Source organism: Haliotis rubra, unplaced genomic scaffold, assembly GCF_003918875.1.
Source record: "Haliotis rubra isolate DU_JTF1 unplaced genomic scaffold, ASM391887v1 Scf159, whole genome shotgun sequence".
Taxonomy (NCBI): domain Eukaryota; kingdom Metazoa; phylum Mollusca; class Gastropoda; order Lepetellida; family Haliotidae; genus Haliotis; species Haliotis rubra.
Window position 1 is genome coordinate 315841 of NW_025765547.1, and position 21143 is coordinate 336983.

General features: G+C 41.2%; 1 protein-coding gene across 1 annotated transcript in view; it reads left to right on the plus strand.

The window, feature by feature from the left end:
- LOC124271233 (LARGE xylosyl- and glucuronyltransferase 1-like) overlaps positions 1-16114 on the plus strand; it is a 40729-nt gene extending 24615 nt beyond the window's left edge. Inside the window, exons 11-20 of the mRNA XM_046706313.1 lie at positions 1603-1734; positions 2973-3098; positions 5751-5912; positions 7577-7882; positions 8470-8625; positions 9066-9172; positions 10640-10712; positions 11145-11269; positions 13105-13203; positions 14740-16114. Coding sequence (XP_046562269.1) covers positions 1603-1734; positions 2973-3098; positions 5751-5912; positions 7577-7882; positions 8470-8625; positions 9066-9172; positions 10640-10712; positions 11145-11269; positions 13105-13203; positions 14740-14827 — 1374 coding nt within the window. The 3' untranslated portion in view covers positions 14828-16114. The remainder of the gene's footprint in view (positions 1-1602; positions 1735-2972; positions 3099-5750; positions 5913-7576; positions 7883-8469; positions 8626-9065; positions 9173-10639; positions 10713-11144; positions 11270-13104; positions 13204-14739) is intronic.
- The last annotated feature ends 5029 nt before the right edge of the window (positions 16115-21143 follow it).

Here is a 21143-nt window from a genome sequence, read left to right on the forward strand (position 1 = left end):
CAAAAATATGTAATTTTCTGACTAAAATTGATATTTTATACTTATCCTGACTCATGAGGGTAGCCCTCCCAACCTCCCCTCTTATGGCACTCTGGATTTCCCTGTAAATCTGGGTGTCAGGCATTCATCTCTGGACAGAGTGACAAGGCATGGTCGGTCAGGTGACCAAAAGGGCGCCAAAGGGGCAAGGGAGGCAACTCCTGGGTGAGTAGTGATTTTACGTCCGCTTTTTAGAAGGGAACTTCAAGGGATTTCAAGTGTTCCACTATCATATAGCAAGGAGAAGGGGACAAGCATAATTATCATGAGTCAGGATAAGAATGAAATATCAATTTTAGTCAGAAAATTACATTTTGATGAGCATGACAAGAGCACTATGTATGTTGTTGCTGTGCTACATTGCACATGAAGTGACTCAGTCTATATTTTACAGGCTATAGGTCTTGTAGAAAACCAGAGTGATTGGTACTTGGGGAAACTCTGGAAGAACCACAGACCCTGGCCAGCACTGGTGAGTTTCATGTAGACATATGGTCAAGATCATTGTTTGGACTTATGTCTGGGTTAGACAATGGTCCAGTGAAAATAACGCCTGATTGTTTATGTGTAACCTTGGACGAAGGGGGATAACTCTTGACTTTTCCTATGTGGTGTCCATGTAACCATGCTTTCAAGTTTTGAAAATTTCCTAATTCTCCATCCTTACAACTTTCCTGTATAGATATAACAGACTTCAAAGACATCAGTTTGTTACAACTGATAATGTTACTTCTGGGGGTGTCGCGATACGCGAATGTATCGATGCATCGATACATTTTTACTGACGATACGATACGCGATACATGCTTGCGTGTATCGATTCATATTTTAAAACTTTATCAATTCAAATTTTTATGTTATATCCATCTCCTTCAAAGTCTTGATAGTAAAATTATACGAGACCGCTCCGATAAATAGATGTAGCTAGCTTTACTTAAAAAATAGGTTGGAAACTAACAGCTTTTGTGATTGGCTTGACTATTTTGATGGACCAATCAGCGAGTGCGTACGTTGCCGGTAAGGTTATGCTATGAAAAGGCGCGAAAATTATGTATCGCGATACGTATCGTATCGTGACCTTAAAATCGTGATACGTATCGTATCGTGAGATTGGTGTATCGTGACACCTCTAGTTACTTCTGGAATTACTCGAAAATGGAGGGTGGTTGGTGGCAAGTAGCCCAGAAAATGGTTGTAGTGCTATGATCTAAGATTGAGTATCTTAGTGCTACACTTTGTGGAATGGGATACAGTAGCCATGGTCTCTCAGTTTTCAAATTCTTCATTTTCAGTTACCTTAATTTACTGGTTGGCTTTTAATTCATTTGTGTTTAAAACTTCACAGCTTTCAGAGGCATTGAGAACTGTTGTTCATGAAAAGATGAAAAGAGGTAGAAAAACAAGTTAATTGCACTACTATTATCACCAGAATTAAGCAGAATATTTGTCCATATGGAACATTTTAACTGCAAATAATATTCCTTGAAAAGATTCACAGCTTCAGACTGAATGAATAGCTTGGATATGTGGAAGACATGCAGATTCCTGTTTCTCTATTTCCAGGGCCGTGGTTTTAACACTGGTGTAATACTCCTCGATTTAAAGATATTAAAGGAACTAAACTGGATGCAGATGTGGAGGCTAATTGCAGAGAAAGAGCTGATGAGCATGCTAGTTACAGCTCTGGCAGATCAGGTCAGTACACATTATAGACCATACACAGCACACACACTATAGACCATACCCAGCACACATAGTATAGACCATACACAGCACACACACTATAGACCATACACAGCACACACACTATAGACCATATACAGCACACACTATAGACCATATACAGCACACACACTATAGACCATACACAGCACACACAGTATAGACCATACACCGTATACACAGTATAGACCATACACCGTACAAACACTATGTACCATACACAGTACACATACTATATACCATACACAGTACACACAGTATAGACCATATACAGCACACACACTATAGACCATACACAGCACACACACTATAGACCATACACAGCACACACACTATAGACCATACACAGCACACACACCACAGACCATATACAGCACACACACCACAGACCATATACAGCACACACAGTATAGGCCATATACAGCACACACAGTATAGACCATATACAGCACACACAGTATAGACCATACACAGCACACACAGTATAGACCATACACAGCACACACAGTATAGACCATACACAGTATAGACCATACACAGCACACACACTATAGACCATACGCAGCACACACACTATAGACCATACACAGTACACACAGTATAGACCATACACAGCACACACTATATACCATACACAGCACACACTATTTACCATACACAGTACACACAGTATAGACCATACACAGTATAGACCATACACAGCACACACACTATAGACCATACACAGCACACACACTATAGACCATACACAGTACACACAGTATAGACCATACACAGTATACACACTTTAGACCATACACAGCACACACACTATAGACCATAGACAGTACACACACTATAGACCATACACAGTACACATAGTATAGACCATACACAGCACACACACTATAGACCATACACAGTATATACCAGACACAGTACACACACTATATACCATACACAGCACACACACTATAGACCATACACAGTACACACAGTATAGACCATACACAGTATACACACTTTAGACCATACACAGCACACACACTGTAGACCATACACAGCACACACACACTCTATAGACCATACACAGTATACACACTATAGATGATACACAGCACACACACTGTAGACCATACACAGCACACACACACACACACACTATAGACCATACACAGCACCGTGACATCCCAACCCTGTATGTTGTGTGATTAATGTCGGTGATGTTGCAGGACATCTTCAACGCGGTGCTGAAGCAGCACCCCTACATGGTGTACAAGTTGCCATGTCAGTGGAACGTCCAGCTCAGTATGAACACTCGCAGTGAGCAGTGCTACAGTGACGTGTCAGACCTCAAGGTGGGTTCACTCCTCTCTCAGTAACCTTGGCATTCAGAAATCTGTACTGGCGGAAATTACGTCACAGACATGTATTCTGACCATAAAATTGCACTAATCAGCAGGCTAGTGATTGTGCAGAGTCAGTCGGTTTCAGTTGAATGATCAAGTGTTGCAAGTGTCATAAGTTTATATTTATGACATAGTGTTCACAGCATGGTGTCTATAAGAACTTATGATTCTCAGACTCCTTGTATGCACAGCATGATGTTACGTAAGTTACCATTGCTTGTTATTTTTACTTATCCTGACTCATGATCTTTGCTTATCTCCCTTTTCTTTCATGCGATTGGTAGTGGAACACTTGAATACCTTTGAAGTTCGAAGCGGGACGAAAAATACACTCACCCACGAAGTTAGCCCCTTTTCTCAGCGCAAACAGTCATGTGACCAGCCTTACTTGTCACTGTCTCCCTTTTAAGCCCAAGCCGATGGTTGGCGGAGCACTGGAGTCCCGATATGACGACATTATATCCTTTTATTTAAGGTCCTATTCTTCAAAATTAGGCTGTGTATAGATTTGGCAATAACTACTATGTATTTATATGTAAAGAAATTATTTGTGTTTGTGTACTTAAAAAATTACATGTTTGTTCAGCATTCTAGAAGTTGGTGAGTCAAAAGAAGCATACGAATATATTGATCACAATTTCTTGTTTATTGCACAGAAGCGCTACCTTTCCATGTAGATTCTTACACCATCATCAAGCTGGAAGTGACCACTAGTCTGCAGAGGAGCCTGCCCTTGTGAACTGTAGCATGAACATTTACATTCCTTCAGTAAAGTGTAGTAGTTAGATTTTTACATTTCTGTAGCTTGATGGCCTGTTTTTTTTACAGTAAGCATATGCTTTTGGATCTAGAATCCAGGGGACCTATTCTAACCTTGATTCTCCATGGAACTAAGGCACAATGTGTACAGGAGCTCTGTGTTTCAGATATTCCACTGGAACTCGCCCATGAAGCTGAAAGTCAAGAACAAGCATGTAGAGTTTTTCCGCCAACATGTACCTCACCTTCCTGAATACGCGATGGCAACTTGCTGCTTGAGGAGCTGTTTGGATGCGGAACACCGGGCTCAGCCAATCAGGTTCAAGAACAAGGTTAGGTGATGTCAATCACATTTATAGACCCAAGATCAACTTAACTTTTGGCACCCTGTTTTTTCAAGCACTTACATAAAACTCCTGAATATTTTTTAAAACTCCAGCTCTACACAGTATATACCAGACACAGTACACACACTATATACCATACACAGCACACACACTATAGACCATACACAGTACACACAGTATAGACCATACACAGTATACACACTTTAGACCATACACAGCACACACACTGTAGACCATACACAGCACACACACACTCTATAGACCATACACAGTATACACACTATAGATGATACACAGCACACACACTGTAGACCATACACAGCACACACACACACACACACTATAGACCATACACAGCACCGTGACATCCCAACCCTGTATGTTGTGTGATTAATGTCGGTGATGTTGCAGGACATCTTCAACGCGGTGCTGAAGCAGCACCCCTACATGGTGTACAAGTTGCCATGTCAGTGGAACGTCCAGCTCAGTATGAACACTCGCAGTGAGCAGTGCTACAGTGACGTGTCAGACCTCAAGGTGGGTTCACTCCTCTCTCAGTAACCTTGGCATTCAGAAATCTGTACTGGCGGAAATTACGTCACAGACATGTATTCTGACCATAAAATTGCACTAATCAGCAGGCTAGTGATTGTGCAGAGTCAGTCGGTTTCAGTTGAATGATCAAGTGTTGCAAGTGTCATGTTTTATTTGCGACATAGTGTTCACAGCATGGTGTCTATAAGAACTTATGATTCTCAGACTCCTTGTATGCACAGCATGATGTTACGTAAGTTACCATTGCTTGTTATTTTTACTTATCCTGACTCATGATCTTTTGCTTATCTCCCTTTTCCTTGCGATTGGTAGTGGAACACTTGAATACCTTGAAGTTCCCGAAGCGGACGTAAAAATACACTCACCCACGAGTTAGCTCCCTTTTCCCGCGCAAACAGTCATGTGACCAGCCTTACTTGTCACTGTCTCCCTTTTCGCCCAAGCCGATGGTTGGGCGAGCACTGGAGTCCCGTATACGGCATTATATCCTTTTTATTTAGGTCCTATTCTTCAAAATTAGGCTGTGTATAGATTTGGCAATAACTACTATGTATTTATATGTAAAGAAATTATTTGTGTTTGTGTACTTAAAAAATTACATGTTTGTTCAGCATTCTAGAAGTTGGTGAGTCAAAAAGAAGCATACGAATATATTGATCACAATTTCTTGTTTATTGCACAGAGCGACCTTTCCATGTAGATTCTTACACCATCATCAAGCTGGAAGTGACCATTAGTCTGCAGAGGAGCCTGCCTTGTGAACTGTAGCATGAACATTTACATTCCTTCAGTAAAGTGTAGTTAGGGTACATTTCTGTAGCTTGATGGCCTGTTTTTTTACAGTAAGCATATGCTATTGATCTAGAATCCAGGGGACCTATTCTAACCTTGATTCTCCATGGAACGAAGGCACAATGTGTACAGGAGCTCTGTGTTTCAGATAATTCACTGGAACTCGCCCATGAAGCTGAAAGTCAAGAACAAGCATGTAGAGTTTTTCCGCAACATGTACCTCACCTTCCTGGAATACGATGGCAACTTGCTGCGGAGGGAGCTGTTTGGATGCGGAACACCGGGCTCAGCCAATCAGGTTCAAGAACAGGTTAGTGATGTCAATCACATTTATAGACCGTCAACTTAACTTTTGGCACCCTGTTTTTCACAATTTACATAAAACTCCTGAATATTTTAAAACTCAACTCTGTTCATATGGTAATTGTATACTGTGACCTAACAAGATATTGATTTTAGTAATTCTAAAACGATTATTAAAGATTTTGCCTTTAAACCTGTCATATAATAATTGTAAAACTGTAGAGAGTTTTACGAGGGGTTAACGCACGTGATGGAAAAGCCAACAACATTGTAAAATGTGTGTCAGCGTGATATGTACATGCACGGGTATTTACATTAGCACGCTCAAGTGATGTCAAAGATCGTCAACACACAGGTTGTGGTAAAAATGATGTTGTACAAAGATGACCGGTAAATCATCAAAAGAGTTCACAACTTTCTCAAGCGCAAGGCAAAGGGAAAAAAAACCTCTTTTTTCAATTGAGTGTTTCTCCTAAAGACACTTAATGCCACCAAGATCTGCAAAAGAACATAGCAAAGAGTTATCTCCCATGACACTATTTCAGAGACTGACGATGACATGACAGTTAAATCGGGGACCGTCTCAAAACATGCAAAGAAAAGATAGCTCGATGAATTCGATAGAAGGGTTTTGAGGGACGTCATGCGTCGGTTAAATCGATCCAGTTAGTCCATATCGTTAAGCAAACTGAAGAAAATTTTGTTCAAAAGAAGACCATGACATCAATGTATCAAAGCATACCGTATGCAAGCTGTTGCTCAATCTGTTACAAAAGATTGAGCAACCAGTATTTAAAGACTTCAATAAATCAACTTGAATGGATTTGTGATGATTTTACAGTCCCTTTCGATTTGCTTGCAGGCATAACAATGTAAACAAGATGCACGCGTGTCACACCATGTTGTTTGCTGTTCCATCTTATCATTTTACTCCCTTGTATAACTACTTCTATTTTTCATATTTTTATAAGATGGCTTCTTAAGAAGAAGCTTTAATAATTGACATAAAATTATGAAATTTAAACCTTACATAGGTCATAAGATATAAAGAGCGTATGCCTAAAAACATTTTGAAGGCATTTTTGGTTAAAAGGTAAATTGTGAAAAACAGGGTGCCAAAAGTTCAGTTGACGGACTATAGGAATACAGCGATTTACTAAAGGATTATTTCCTTTCTGAGTCTATCAGATGGGTTGGTGCCATGGTGCTGTTCAATTTACCTCCCCCTGTAATGTCACCTATCCTTGGTAACATCCTATTCATCTAGATGAGACGTCCACATCCATTATTGATTAATGGAACAGCTACCTGAATGCGGAAACTTGTCATGTGATATGAAAATAATCCCTGACAAGAAGTATGGTAAGATGATGTTATCCCATACCACTTGGTAATCCGAAACATATACAAACCTCAGTGTCTATACCATATCGCAGCCATATTAACAGTTGCAGCTCTCAGAGACAGGAGCTTGTGCTATGGCAGGTAATTCTGGGCAAATTTTCTAAACATGTACATCTGTTTTGTATACTGTAAACGTACTTATTTTCGCGTGGTGCAATTTTCGCGGAATTGACAGTTTAGACTACATCGCGCGGTCAATTATTCGCGCATATATATGTATATACACACACTTCACAAATTCCTAACAAATTTCAAACTGACTTTCAGTTGATATCCAACGAAGACGACGAGTGTTATGACTTTCGGCGGGAGCGTTTACTGGTCCATCGTACCCACCTGTACTACTTGAACTACAACTACCAATACAAGGAGGATGATGTGACGTTGGTTTCGCAGCTCAGTATGGACCGTCTCCAGATGCTGGAGATGATCTGCAAACACTGGGAGGGTCCCATCAGCATCGCCCTCTACATGTCGGACGCTGAGGCACAACAGTTTCTCCGCTATGCACTGGGCTCCGAAACACTCATGTCTCGCAAGAACGTTGGTTATCATGTTGTGTATAGAGATGGGGTGAGTCCTGATGTGACCAGTCTTATTTGATTGGACTTCTTGTAGATACCGTAGTCGGCCTTACATGAGCTTATATTGTATAATTGTGTCTGTCATTTGTTTGTCATAATCATTTACATTCACAAACTCTTCTCTGAAAGCTTACCTGTGTTGGTCTTTATCAGCCCATGCTTGTCACAAGAGCTGATTAGCTGGATCGGGTGGTCAGGCAATTCTAATTTCTACGGCAGGAACACCAGAAATGAACGTCATACATTGTACCCTAGTGGGGAATCGAACCTGGGCCTTTGGTGTGATGAACAAATGCTTTAATTACAGAAGGTTGTACTGCATTCTGAATTGTTCTTATTTTCTCAACAATTTCATGAGTGACTTTTCTTTCCAAATAAGTCTATTTGAAATGTATGTATTCATTGAAGATTGTGCTATTCTGAATATCTTTTTTAATTCAGAAAGAACTATACTAATCTTTCCAAATACATCCTTTCTTCTGAGTTTTTCTGGTGATCCAAGATTCCTCTATTACATAGAGCAAGTACTTTGTTGAGATTGTTATTACAGAAGATTGTTCTGTTTTCTGTCTCCAGCAATTCTACCCCGTCAACTACCTCCGTAACGTGGCGCTCAAGCAGGCCCCCACACCATATGTCTTTCTGGCAGACATCGACTTCCTCCCCATGTATGGGCTGTACGAGTATCTCAAGAAAGCCGCCCCAATGATGGAACTCTCCACCAAGAAAAAGGTAAAAATATTCACCTCACATATGATCCTCAAGCAACATGGTGACCTTCAATACTTTACAAGGCATTGTCAGATCTTCGGGAAATAGAGCTATGGCAGTACTGAGATAGTTACTGAATATCAGGGCCCGTTTCACAGAGATATCATAGCGCTACGACTGTCATACCTCCTATACTGTAACATAGACTTACAACAGTCGTAGCACTACGATAGCTTTCTATCTTTCTATAGCCCAGAGTAGATCAGATTTTATATCTTCATCCATGAAATCTTATTCATGTAGAACCTTTCCAAATCAAATTGATTGTGACTTAATGGATTGGGACATTGCTCATAATATCAATCACTGGTTTGTCTCCCTGTAAATATTAAAACTGGTTAGTTACATAGTGACTTGTTTACACAACAAACAAACAAACAAATCCATTGTTTATGTTCCAGGCTTTGGTGGTTCCAGCGTTCGAGACCCAGCGTTACCGACTGACTTTCCCCAAGTCTAAGGCTGAACTCTTGACCATGCTGGACATGGGTACCCTGTTTACATTCAGGTTGGTATTTCCATAAACGGTGTGATGCCAGATGTTTGTCCTTCAGTATATGTTTCATCAGTTGCTGTCAGAATCCATGTATTTTGAGTAATATGTGCCACTGGTGGCTGTACAAGGTGTACCAGCTGAACTGTCTTGTACAAATAGATCGGGGACGGTACATTATGATTTACCACACCCAAACTTGTGGGCATCAGGGGTGGTCAACATCTAACATCGATATCAGTTGGGGCTTTCGTCCCACATTTACCTGACATGCTGTGATAATGTTCAAAGTGGTGTTGAGCCAAATGTGCTATTTAGAGGACTCCTGTTAAAAAAAATAAAATTTCTGAAGCTTGAAATCATGACTGTACCATCGAACCATGTGGTGTTTTCTACTGATGAGTTTTCTGTAGTGCCCCAAAGAACAGAACACCCCAGTTGCCATTTGAACAGTGCACCCCAGTTGCCCATTGAACAGTGCACCCCAGTTGCCCATTGAACAGTGCACCCCAGTTGCCATTTGAACAGGGCACCCCAGTTCCCCATTGAACAGTGCACCCCAGTTTCCCATTGAACAGTGCACCCCAGTTTCCCATTGAACAGTGCACAGCAGTTGCCCATTGAACAGTGCACACCGGTTGCCGATTAAACAGTGCACCCCAGTTGCCCATTGAACAGTGCACCCCAGTTTCCCATTGAACAGTTCACCCCGGTTGCTCATTGAACAGTGCACCCCGGTTGCCCATTGAACAGTGCATCCCGGTTGCCGATTAAACAGTGCACCCCAGTTGCCCATTGAACAGTGCCCCCTAGTTGCCCTGTGTACCCCAGTTGCCCAATGAACAGTGCACCCCGGTTGCTCATTGAACAGTGCACCCCAGTTGCCCATTGAACAGTGCACCCCAGTTCCCCATTGAACAGTGCACCCCAGTTTCCCATTGAACAGTTCACCCCGGTTGCTCATTGAACAGTGCACCCCGGTTGCCCATTGAACAGTGCATCCCGGTTGCCGATTAAACAGTGCACCCCAGTTGCCCAATGAACAGTGCACCCCGGTTGCTCATTGAACCCCGGTTGCCCATTGAACAGTGCACCCCGGTTGCCCATTGAACAGTGCACCTCAGTTGCCCAATGAACAGTGCACCCCAGATGCCCATTGAACAGTGCACCCCAGATGCCCAATGAACAGTGCACCCCAGATGCCCAATGAACAGTGCACCCCAGTTGCCCAATGAACAGTGCACCCCAGATGCCCAATGAACAATACATGTGTATGTCATTTGCGCAGGTTATGCAGGTCCTTGGTATTAATATCATGATTCTTCTTAATTTGTTTAGCAGTAGTGATATTTCCCTTACCCCAGGAGGTAGATGGCAAGTCAGCAGCAAGTCATATGTTACATCGAGTGACAATAGAATTTGATCTCTAACCTTTGAATGCAATCTGAATGAGGGTAAACTTCCATGTGACTATTTGAACAGGTTCCATGTGTGGCCACAGGGTCACGGCCCCACCGACTTTGCCGAGTGGAGGACAGCCACAACGCCCTACACTGTGAGTGAACAACGTTGTTAATCTTGACACCATTCTCATGGATTTAGGGTTAGAACTGGTAACCCAGCATATATTCTCATCATGAAGTCATATTTTGAATTTTCTTTTCTGTTCAATTGGGTCATTGGTACAACTCCGGCTATTACGAATTATTGTTTTTGTGACTTATGGAAGAATGGTTATTATCGATTTATGGTATAAATAGCAATGTGAATATTAAAAAAAAGATGTTTGTTTATAAATAATGATGTTGGTTACCACACTTCCAGTGTTGATCCATTCAGGAGGCAGTGTTATATTCTTGAAATCAGCAAAACTGGCAGAAAAAGGAAAAGACCGTTTCCACATTTGTTCCATATGAATTGTTCATATTTGGTCACTGAATATGTGTAACATAAAATACATTACACGTAGCTGATTTCATGTGATCAGGTGACCTGGAAGTCCGACTTTGAACCGTATGTGGTTGTGCGGAAAGACGTCCCCCTGTATGACCAGCGCTTCATGGGCTTCGGATGGAACAAGGTGTCACATATCATGCAGCTGGACGCTGAGGGGTAAGTAGCTCACTGACCTCCAATACCCATTGACCTGAGTAAGACAAACGACATGTCAGATCTAAATGCGTAGATCGATGCTTATGCTGTTGATCACTGGATTGTCTGGTCCAGACTCGATTATTTACAGACTGCTGCCATATAGTTGGAAATTTGCTGAGTTCGGCATAAAACTAAACTCACTCACTCACTCACTCTCTGCTACAGTACGCAATCTGTTGATCAACTGACGTTGGTAACCTCACTGACCTAACACCTTATTGCCTTCTGTAACCTCTGTACTGTTGTTCTGACCCTGTTGTCCCACTGACCTGTTGCCACCTAGTCCTCCTTTTCTCTACTGACCTCTGACCTATTATTGACCTCTGTTACCTCTGTGTACTGTTCTGTCCCTGTTGTCCCACTGACCTGTTGCCACCTAGTCCTCCTTTTCTCTACTGACCTCTGACCTATTATTGACCTCTGTTACCTTTCACACCGCCGTTGCCCTGACCTATGACCTTTTGACCTAAATTACCCCACTGAATTTACAATTACCCCACTGACCTCTGTGACCAGCTACCAGGTGTCGTCAATTAACTCCCTGATGTCCATCACTTCACTGGTCATTATCAGAAGCCCAGATAAGCTGCGTATCCGGGTAAACTACGCATAGAAACTTTCCAATTACGTATTGAAAAATAATTGTTGTGTACCAATTACGCATTTAAAATGTTAGATACGCAAAGAGTTTAAAACAAATGCGTACGGAATATATTTATAAAAATCGCTTGCGTAATGAAAAAGACATCTATTGCTATCAAGTTGTACTGTTAGTATAGGACAAGTGTTGTACTGTCAGTATAGGATGAGTGATTTTTTATGAAAGAATTTCCATTATATTTAAGTTGGTTTCGATTAGGTGTAACATAAGGCAGAACATACCTGCTTAGTAAATTTACTCAATGACATAATACTTAGGTGAGTAAAATGACTGAAATACGCACATATTTGAAAGCTGTGGGTAACGGAAAATGAAATACCCACTCAACATTCATAATACCCACTCCAAAAAAATACAGTGGCTACAGTACCCACATGAGCTAAATCTTATCTGGAGCTCTGCATTATGTACAAAACCTCATCAGTATCTAGAAGAATTCAAAATTTAATCTCAATGTATTCTATCTGAAGCAGTCACGACATAATTCTACTGCATGGTTTGTACATACTTGTCCTTTCTGCTTCCCAAAGCTGTAGGATGAGATAGTTGTGAGCAGAAATGGCTCATGGATTCCTAGGAAGTATTGTTAAGTGTTCTTGAGTGTTGATATTGTATTTCATTCAGGGTACGACCGCCTCCGTGGTGTAGTGGTTAGAGCGTCCGCCCGGGAGAGCGGAAGGTCGCGGGGTTCGATCCCCGACCGCGTCATACCAAAACACGTTAAAATATGGTACTTGTTGGTCCCTGCCTGGCGCTCGGCATTAATGGGTACAACAAAAACTGGTCGGCTCGGAGTCAGTATAATGTGTCTGAGTGGGGTATTCATGCTTCACTGCGGCATGGTATCTCAGTGGGCAAGCACTATAAAACCAGCTTAAGTCTGGGCTAGTACAAGCAGCCACACATACACATACACACGCATGCACGTCGTCATATGAGCGAAATATTCTCAAGCACGACGTTAAACCCAATTTCACCTCACCTCACACCTCATTCAGGGTACACCGTAAAGCCCTTTAGTACAGTCTGGGTAGACAAGATGGTTTTACAGAACTACTCTATGAAATGTAATGTTTGTAACATATCCATTGGTGTGATTTTTTCTGACAGATGTATGTTTTTTATTTTTCAGATATGAGTTTGTCGTTCTACCCAATGCATTCATCATTCATATGCCTCATGCTCCTAGTTTCGACATTGCCAAGTTTAGATCAAGTTCATTATATAGAAAGTAAGTATGAAAGCTCTTATGATTTTTTTGTTTATATTGGGATTCAAGGTGCTCTGTTTGTCACTCTTTACTGGTAAACCTGGACCAAGTTTGACACTCTCCTCAACAAAAGGTTTTGGAGCCATGGCTGTCATAACTCCAGGCTTAACACTGGCATAGAACTATCATTTTGTCGATCGGGGCGGTGGGGTAGCCTAGTGGTTAAAGTGTTCGTTTGTCACGTCGAAGACCTGGGTTAGATTCTCCACATGGGTACAAGTTGTGAAGCCAGTTTCTGGTGTTCCCAACGGTGATATTGCTGGAATATTGCTAAAAGCCGCATAAAACTAAAGTCACTCACTCAATCATTTTGTGGATCATCTCCTTGGGTATCCTTGGCCTTGGGATGGACACAGTATAGCAGGGTCAAGGTTTACTGTCTTACAGCCACCCTTTATGATGGGGGCTACGATGGCTATGGCATCCGAGACTTGCATGTTTCGTTACAGTGTTCCTCAGAGACCTCAGTCAGTTTTGGCTTTCTTGCACATGACAACTGAGCTACTGTTCGATTAGCTGTACTCATTAAATAAATCAGTCACAACAATGCATCACTGTTAAGAAAACTGTATTGTGAGGACCCATTCCCTGACTTTGTGTTTCTTGGTAAAGCCCTTATACGCAATGCAACTGGTGTCTGACTGTGCGTGATTTTGATTTAAATTTATTCTACACTTGTTATCTCCCACGATATGATTCAAATTCTCTGGTGTTGTTTATGTATGACCCATAGGACGTGTTACCCTCGTACTCAGCATTAAGGGGATACGACAAGGACGTTTATCTCAATGTCTGAGTGGGCTATCCATGGCATGCTATCTTAGTGGGCCTGGACTGAAACAATCATGAAAGCTACATTAAATCCACTTTAGCCTCATTTGATTTGGGGGCGATGGGGTAGCCTAGTGGTTAAAGCATTGGCTCGTCACGCTGAAGACCCGGGTTGGAATCCCCACATGGGTACAATGCGTGAAGCCCATTTCTGGTGTCCCCCGCCGTGATGATGCTGAAATATTGCTAAAAGCGGCGTAAAACCAAACTCAGTCAGTCAGTCATTTGATTTGGAGTGGCTGTCAAAACTTAATGAAGACAGGTGAGTGAGTGAGTTGGGTTTTATGCTGCTTTTAGCAATATTCCACAGCAGGGGACACCAGGAATGGGCTTCACAGCCACTAGGCTGTCCTACTTTCCCTAGAAAGACAGGTGGGGGCGGTGGGGTAGCCTAGATAAAGAGTTCGCTCATCACGCCGAAGACCCAGGTTCGATTCCCCACATGGGTACAATGTGTGAAGCCCATTTCTGGTGTCCCCTGCCGTGATATTGCTGGAATATTGCTACAAGCAGCGTAAAACCATACTCACTCACTCACTCTGAAGACGGGTATCATGGTGGAGTAAAGATTTTGATTTTAATGTGATGGATGAACACATGTCTGCACTTTACATGGAGACTTGTTGCTAACAAAGCATACAATTCAGGTATTCTTTTTTGTTTCAGATGTCTGAAATTAGTGAAAGGGGAATTCCAGAGAGATTTATCCAAGAAGTATGGCATAAAAGCACTCAAGTATTTGTCCGTGGAGTGAACTGAGTGGGTCAGGCCACGTTCCTGCCTCAGTCGATGTGTCAAGTGTACATACATGGAAGAGACGATGAATGTCAACTGATGTGAATGTGTGACAATGAATGGCAGTGTCTGTGATGTGATTGTGTGAGTTCTGTCTTGAGTGATGAATGTCAAATGATTCATTTTAAGTTCTTGAAAGGGATATTTTTTATCATGTGAATGGTTGTTATTCTTGGATAGAGTGCAATAATTGTTCCATATGCTGCCACTAGCAAGCAGTTATCACATAACATTGAGACAGATGATAGGCTAGGTCATGTTGATGGGTAATCTGGAATTATTCTAGAATATCAGGTTCAACTCGGGTGTCCAGAATCCAGAGTCGCCCTTCAGTCACTAAGGGACCATGACTAAAGATCTGCATATACTAGCTGAAACATCTACGACCATCAACTTAAAGATCTAAAGCTATCGACTAAAAGATCTATCTGATCTATGGCTATGGACATAAAGGTCAACAACTCATCTATACACAAAATTAGATGACTGTTGATTTAACGATCTAGAACTGTCGACTAAAAGATGTACAGGTCATGCTTGCGCGCATGCACGCACACGCGCACACACACACACACACACGGGACATTGTATTTTCAATCTCAACTCCCTGGGGATCATACAACCATTAGGTGCAGCAAGTTAATGTGGCTTACCCGTCCTTACGAGGTACCCAATTACTGCTGGGTGGACTGTGTGGGTCAGTATAAGACACATAGTACCCGCAGCTAGGTGTTTGCCTCCAGCTGGTCATTGATGTGTAGTGACTTAATGATCTACGGCTAGGAAATGAAAGATCTATATTAAAAAAACATACAATTATTGATGAAAAGGTCTACAAATATTGACTAAAAGACCTATGGGCATTGACTTTAAGATCTATAAGTATGTACTAGATCAACTTGTATTGACGGAATGATCTACACCTATTACAGATCGATCGGTATCTGTGACAACAGAAGGTGTCAGGTTGATGTGTATTTGCCCAGTTATAATCAGCTCATGACCCGGCTTTGTTCAGTGTGGAAGAACTGACATCAAAGTTTTGTACTCAGGCATTCAGCTTCCAGACAGTAAGTGAGTATTTGTGGAATACATGTGGCAATAGAGATGGTACTCTTGACGCTGTTGTTTCCATATTTTGTTCTTGTGCTCCTCTGTGTTTGTGTTAAGGTTGTCAGATTGTTTTAACCAGCTAGGTAAGGAGTTATGAATGACGATAAGAAAACAAATAATTTTGTTTAGCTCACTTGTTTTGTTTTTTTGGTTTGGCTTGGAGATGTTTGGGATAATTTTGTTTGGGTGATTTTTTAAAATATATATAATGTAAAATTGTTAAAACGCGGGTATTTTGTATTTTAGTGTCATCAGGAATGAGAGTTTTAACATGGCCACAGGGCAATCACAAGACATTCAGGTGACATGAGTTAAGATTTTACATCCCATCAGCATTATTACAGTCATATAGTGAGGAGACCAAAGTTACAAATATACGCAACTGAACTCCATCATTAACACAAAGTCTCACTCAAACGCAAGTTTCAACATACACACTCCAACATAACAATGCTATTAACTATTTGAATGAAATTTACAATTAAATTGCAGAAAACTGGCCAAATTTCAAAATTTTAAGAACAAGCCTGTGAGTTTAGTTTTATGCCGCACTCGGCAATATTCCAGCTGTAAATAATCGAGTCTGGACCAGACGATCCCGTGATCAACATCATGAGCATCGATCTGCGCAACTGGGATTAGACGTTTTAGAACAAGCAACTGGTAATGCAGCAACTAATTACTTTTGATGTGACAGCTCACATGGATAAACATTCAGTGTGCTCTTTGGAACTGAATTGTGCCAACAAGAAGAATTTCTTTTCATCAGTTATGACTGTCCCCTGGAGCAAGACTAAAAGCAGTTAAGGAGCTTTCCCCTTCCATGTGGATTGATAGATCCTTTACATTTCCTGAATTACTGTTGAGTCATGTTAGTGTACACAGCTGGGACAAGCAAATAAGACTGGGACTTAAAGCAATATAATGCATCTCTCAGCTAGGCTAAATATTTTATTGATTAGTTACGCTTTGCAAGAAAAATAGACAAAAATATATATCGAAATACTGCCATTTTCTCACCCAAACATTTTATGGCATCCACCGACCCGCGGTGTGGCATCCAAATCATCACATGACACAGCCCGGCATCTTGCATCAACATTAAGTCCTTTCTTATGTTAATTGATTGATCGTCTGTTGGTACAGCTGTTTTGGTTGTAAAAACAAGTGCTTGTCAATACGCACTGCCTCAAATCCCTGTTTTATTGTATATGTACATGTTGATGATATTGATTTGTAATATATACTGGTCAGTATAAGTAAGGGATCATATAAAGTATGAAATGGTATGCTCGGTCTCCACAACAAAAATATGTTCCATGATCCGTGACTCTTTTTTCAGTACATATATATGTGTGTGAGCTCAATCAAGGCGGGTATACCCAGAGAGATTTTTGTCATTGTTTAGCATCTGATAGAGCATACTTCAGCTAGATGTAGCATTTTGTTACAGATCATATGAATGAGAGAGTTAAAATTTAACCTTGCATTAGCATTATTTAAACCATATAGTCCCCTGAGAGATTTTAAGCATTGATTAGCATATGGTAGAGGATACTTGAGATAGATTTAACATTTTGTTACAGATCATAAGAGTGAGAGAGTTAAAATGTAACCTTGCATTAGCATTATTTAAACCATATGGTGCTGTATGATACATTGTACTTGTAAGGGTACTGGTATTGGGAGGAGTCCTTATCTTATCACCATGGTAACATCGTGTCTTGACCTATCTCCCAATATGGTTTCATTTTGTGTCCAGGGCCCCGTTCCACAAAGCGATCGTAGCGCTAAGATGATCGTAACTCCCATACTTTAACATAGACTTACGTACTGTCGTAGCTCTACGATCGCTTTGAGGAACGGGGCCCTGCTACAGAGCAGGATTGACTTGAAGCTAAGAATAGCTGCCCAAACAAATTTTGAAAAATTGAAAGAAGCAGCAAGAGTACACCAGCACAAAGTGATCTTTGGGCTATGATCGTAACGCCCATTCTCTAAGTCGTAGTACTAAGGACGTTTCAGGAAATTGGGTACAGTGCTTTATTGAACACAACTGGGATGACAGGTAGCATATTGACTTCAGCAGTCTTATCACTTACATGGAAAAAATTTCCAGCCAAGGAATCGTTTATGACTACAACCTGAATCTGAACACAGATACATATCCTGCATTGAGGCGAGGATTTCTGATTTGTTGATTCCTAACCCTTTCAGCGAGGGCCTCTGTGGTAAGTGACTGTTGAGATGGAGATTGTGATGCCTCTTCTCAGATGAAGCTGTGGTTCTAGAATAGGCATAAAATACCCTATATCATCAAGGATAGGGCTACATCAGAATGTGTACCTTCAGACTATTATCATTGTGGAAGTACAGAAATGAATGTATTCAGTAATTCGACTAAGCCCGATTCTGGTAAAAGGCTCAAATAAAAGATGTTGAGGCATTTTTAGCAGGATTTGGTATCCAGGCTATTGTACCTATTTAAAGGGTGCTGATCACGAGAAAATGGGGTACCAAGCTGAAAAAAGTGATTTTGACCCTCAAACAAAATGGCCGCCAAAAGTCAAGTTTCCAAAATTACAAAAATAGAGATACAGTCATAGGCGAAAATACCTACAGTAGGCCTGCTCTCCTCACTGTTCCCTTTGAACATACATTTACATTTTCTGAATCCTCTTGAGTTATATCAATGTAACAAAAACTAGATTTGTGTTATATATATTCTAAGTATTTTTGATTGCACAAAAAATGTTTTCGTTACATTTGCGAAAGTAACAAGTAGGTTATCACCAGTGTTTAACACGAACAACGGGCTTGTGTTCTATTTAATCACGAGCAACTTATCAATGAATTTTAATCACGAAAGTAGTCGTCATAATCTGACCTTAGGTCGTCACCATGGAGTAGCCAATCACGAGTTTGGAAATTGACCCCACACGTTTGATACCAGATTTCCAACTAGGGTTTCTCACCCACACGTATGTAAGACGTCTTTCCCACTCACTGTGGGATTTTTTTCCATAATTGGAATCAGGAAAGATGTTTGTCCTTTGATCCTGTGTAAGAACGACAACATTAGGTCTGCGGGTTTTGAGGGGCGGTGGGGTAGCCTAGTGGTTAAAGCGTTGGCTCGTCACGCCGAAGACCCGGGTTCGAATCCCCACATGGGTACAATGTGTGAAGCCCATTTCTGGTGTCCCCCGCCGTGATGTTGCTGGAATATTGCTAAAAGCGGCGTAAAACCAAACTCAGTCAGTCAGTCTGCAGGTTTTGTTACAATAGCCAAAGTCTATTACAAGCCAGCAGCCAGACTCGTAATTTTTTTGTTTGGAAAAAAATAAGGATATCAGACGCCATATTCAGGTGAAATGTTTGAGATGTGCCCAATGACATATCCCTGTGTAACATAGATATGACTAGATATGAACATATAACTATAATTTAGATATATCAATGTGTCTAAACAGTTGGTTTAGCTAGTCAATCAGGTTTGGTTAGGCTAAAAAATGAAATTGAACCAGATGATGTTGGTCCCGTCCAAGAGGAGCTCTTCGTTAGCAGTCGTTTGATTTTCAAGGTGGAAGGATTGTTTTCTAAAAACAACATGTCAAGCTTCTTTGATAGAAAACGAATAACATGCTTAGAATCGCAGCATAACACGATGTTCCCTTTCTTTCAGACAAGTGTATAAAAAAACAGTTTATGTGGTCAATTTTAATTAAAAATGAGCACTTGTTTATGTTTAGAAAATAATTGGCCTCAAAGCAACCCCATTTTTAAATCAAATGATTGCTTTAAGTTTTAGAGGGCATATGTAATATACTCATGTGGCCATTTTGTCATGTCATTCATATTGTCATTTTATATCTATATGTATGTATAAGATGACGATTTTATAATAAAATGAAACTTCTAGTCACTCACTTCTTTGTATTTTGAATGTGTAACTGAAGTAGCGTTGGCAGCACAACAAATATGTGTTGAAGTTAACACTTGTACTCTAAAATTAACAAATCAATACAAAGGTATTACTGTGGCTGTACAGGGTAATATGATATAAGAGCAGTGATGACAGCAGTATAGACAATGATGGTAAAACATAGACGACCAACTGAAGAATGAGGGGTATCCTCTTCTGTTTTGAGGGGCGGTGGGGTAGCCTAGTGGTTAAAGCGTTGGTTCGTCACGACGAAGACCTGGGTTCGAATCCCCACATGGGTACAATGTATGAAGCCCATTTCTGGTGTCCCCCGCCTTGATGTTGCTAGAATATTGCTAAAAAGCGGCGTAAAACAAAACTCAGTCAGTCAGTCTTCTGTTTTGATGTACTGTGTCTCAACTGGCTTCAGAAACACTTTTCTGAGGTTCGGACCACATCTCAGGCATGGTTTCCATCCTGTTGCCTGGTCGATGTATACTCAAATCTGGCTTTCATGGGTGAACCTTCCATCGAGATGCCACACCTCATGAATCTGAGTTCATTCAGGGGACCCTGATGACGTCACATCGATGACGTCAAGGTCGCGCGTGAGGTGCTGAAGTAGTGCCATGTCATTTGATTGGCTGAGCCCTACTCTATAATGACGGACACGGTCTGCTTCCTGCTCACGCACAATGAGAGGATGCTCGAACACGCCTACCTGGACAGGTTGAGCAGAGACAAGAGTTATTTCTTATTCTTCACCGAGCATTGGTAGCTGTATGAATCCCAACATACACCTAATGTAGTGGATAACGTCAGTCGGGTGGTGTATGCCGACGTTATGGATTCATGACCAGGCAATCCTACACATGTCTTCCGGGGTGGGAGCATAAACGTTTTTATTCGTTTTTTCCTCTTTAGGGTTGTTCAGGAGACTGTCTTACGGCCTCTACTGCCTGGTTGGTAATCGTCAGCTGTATGCTCGACTCTGGATGAGTTTGGACTAGAACAGACCCCTTCTGCATAAGCCATTTTAGAAGAATTTACTGCGTTAGTTTAAAGGACCGTACATAATTTATGGCAAGGGCGAAATGATTGTTTTTATGGGTAAGCATGTACAATGTGACTGCGCTCCCCCCCCCCTAATTATCTACAAAGTAAGTCCCCCTCCCAATGTCATGTACAAAATCAATGACCGCCCCCACCCCCTTCCCATATTTCTTAAGCATAATGTTTT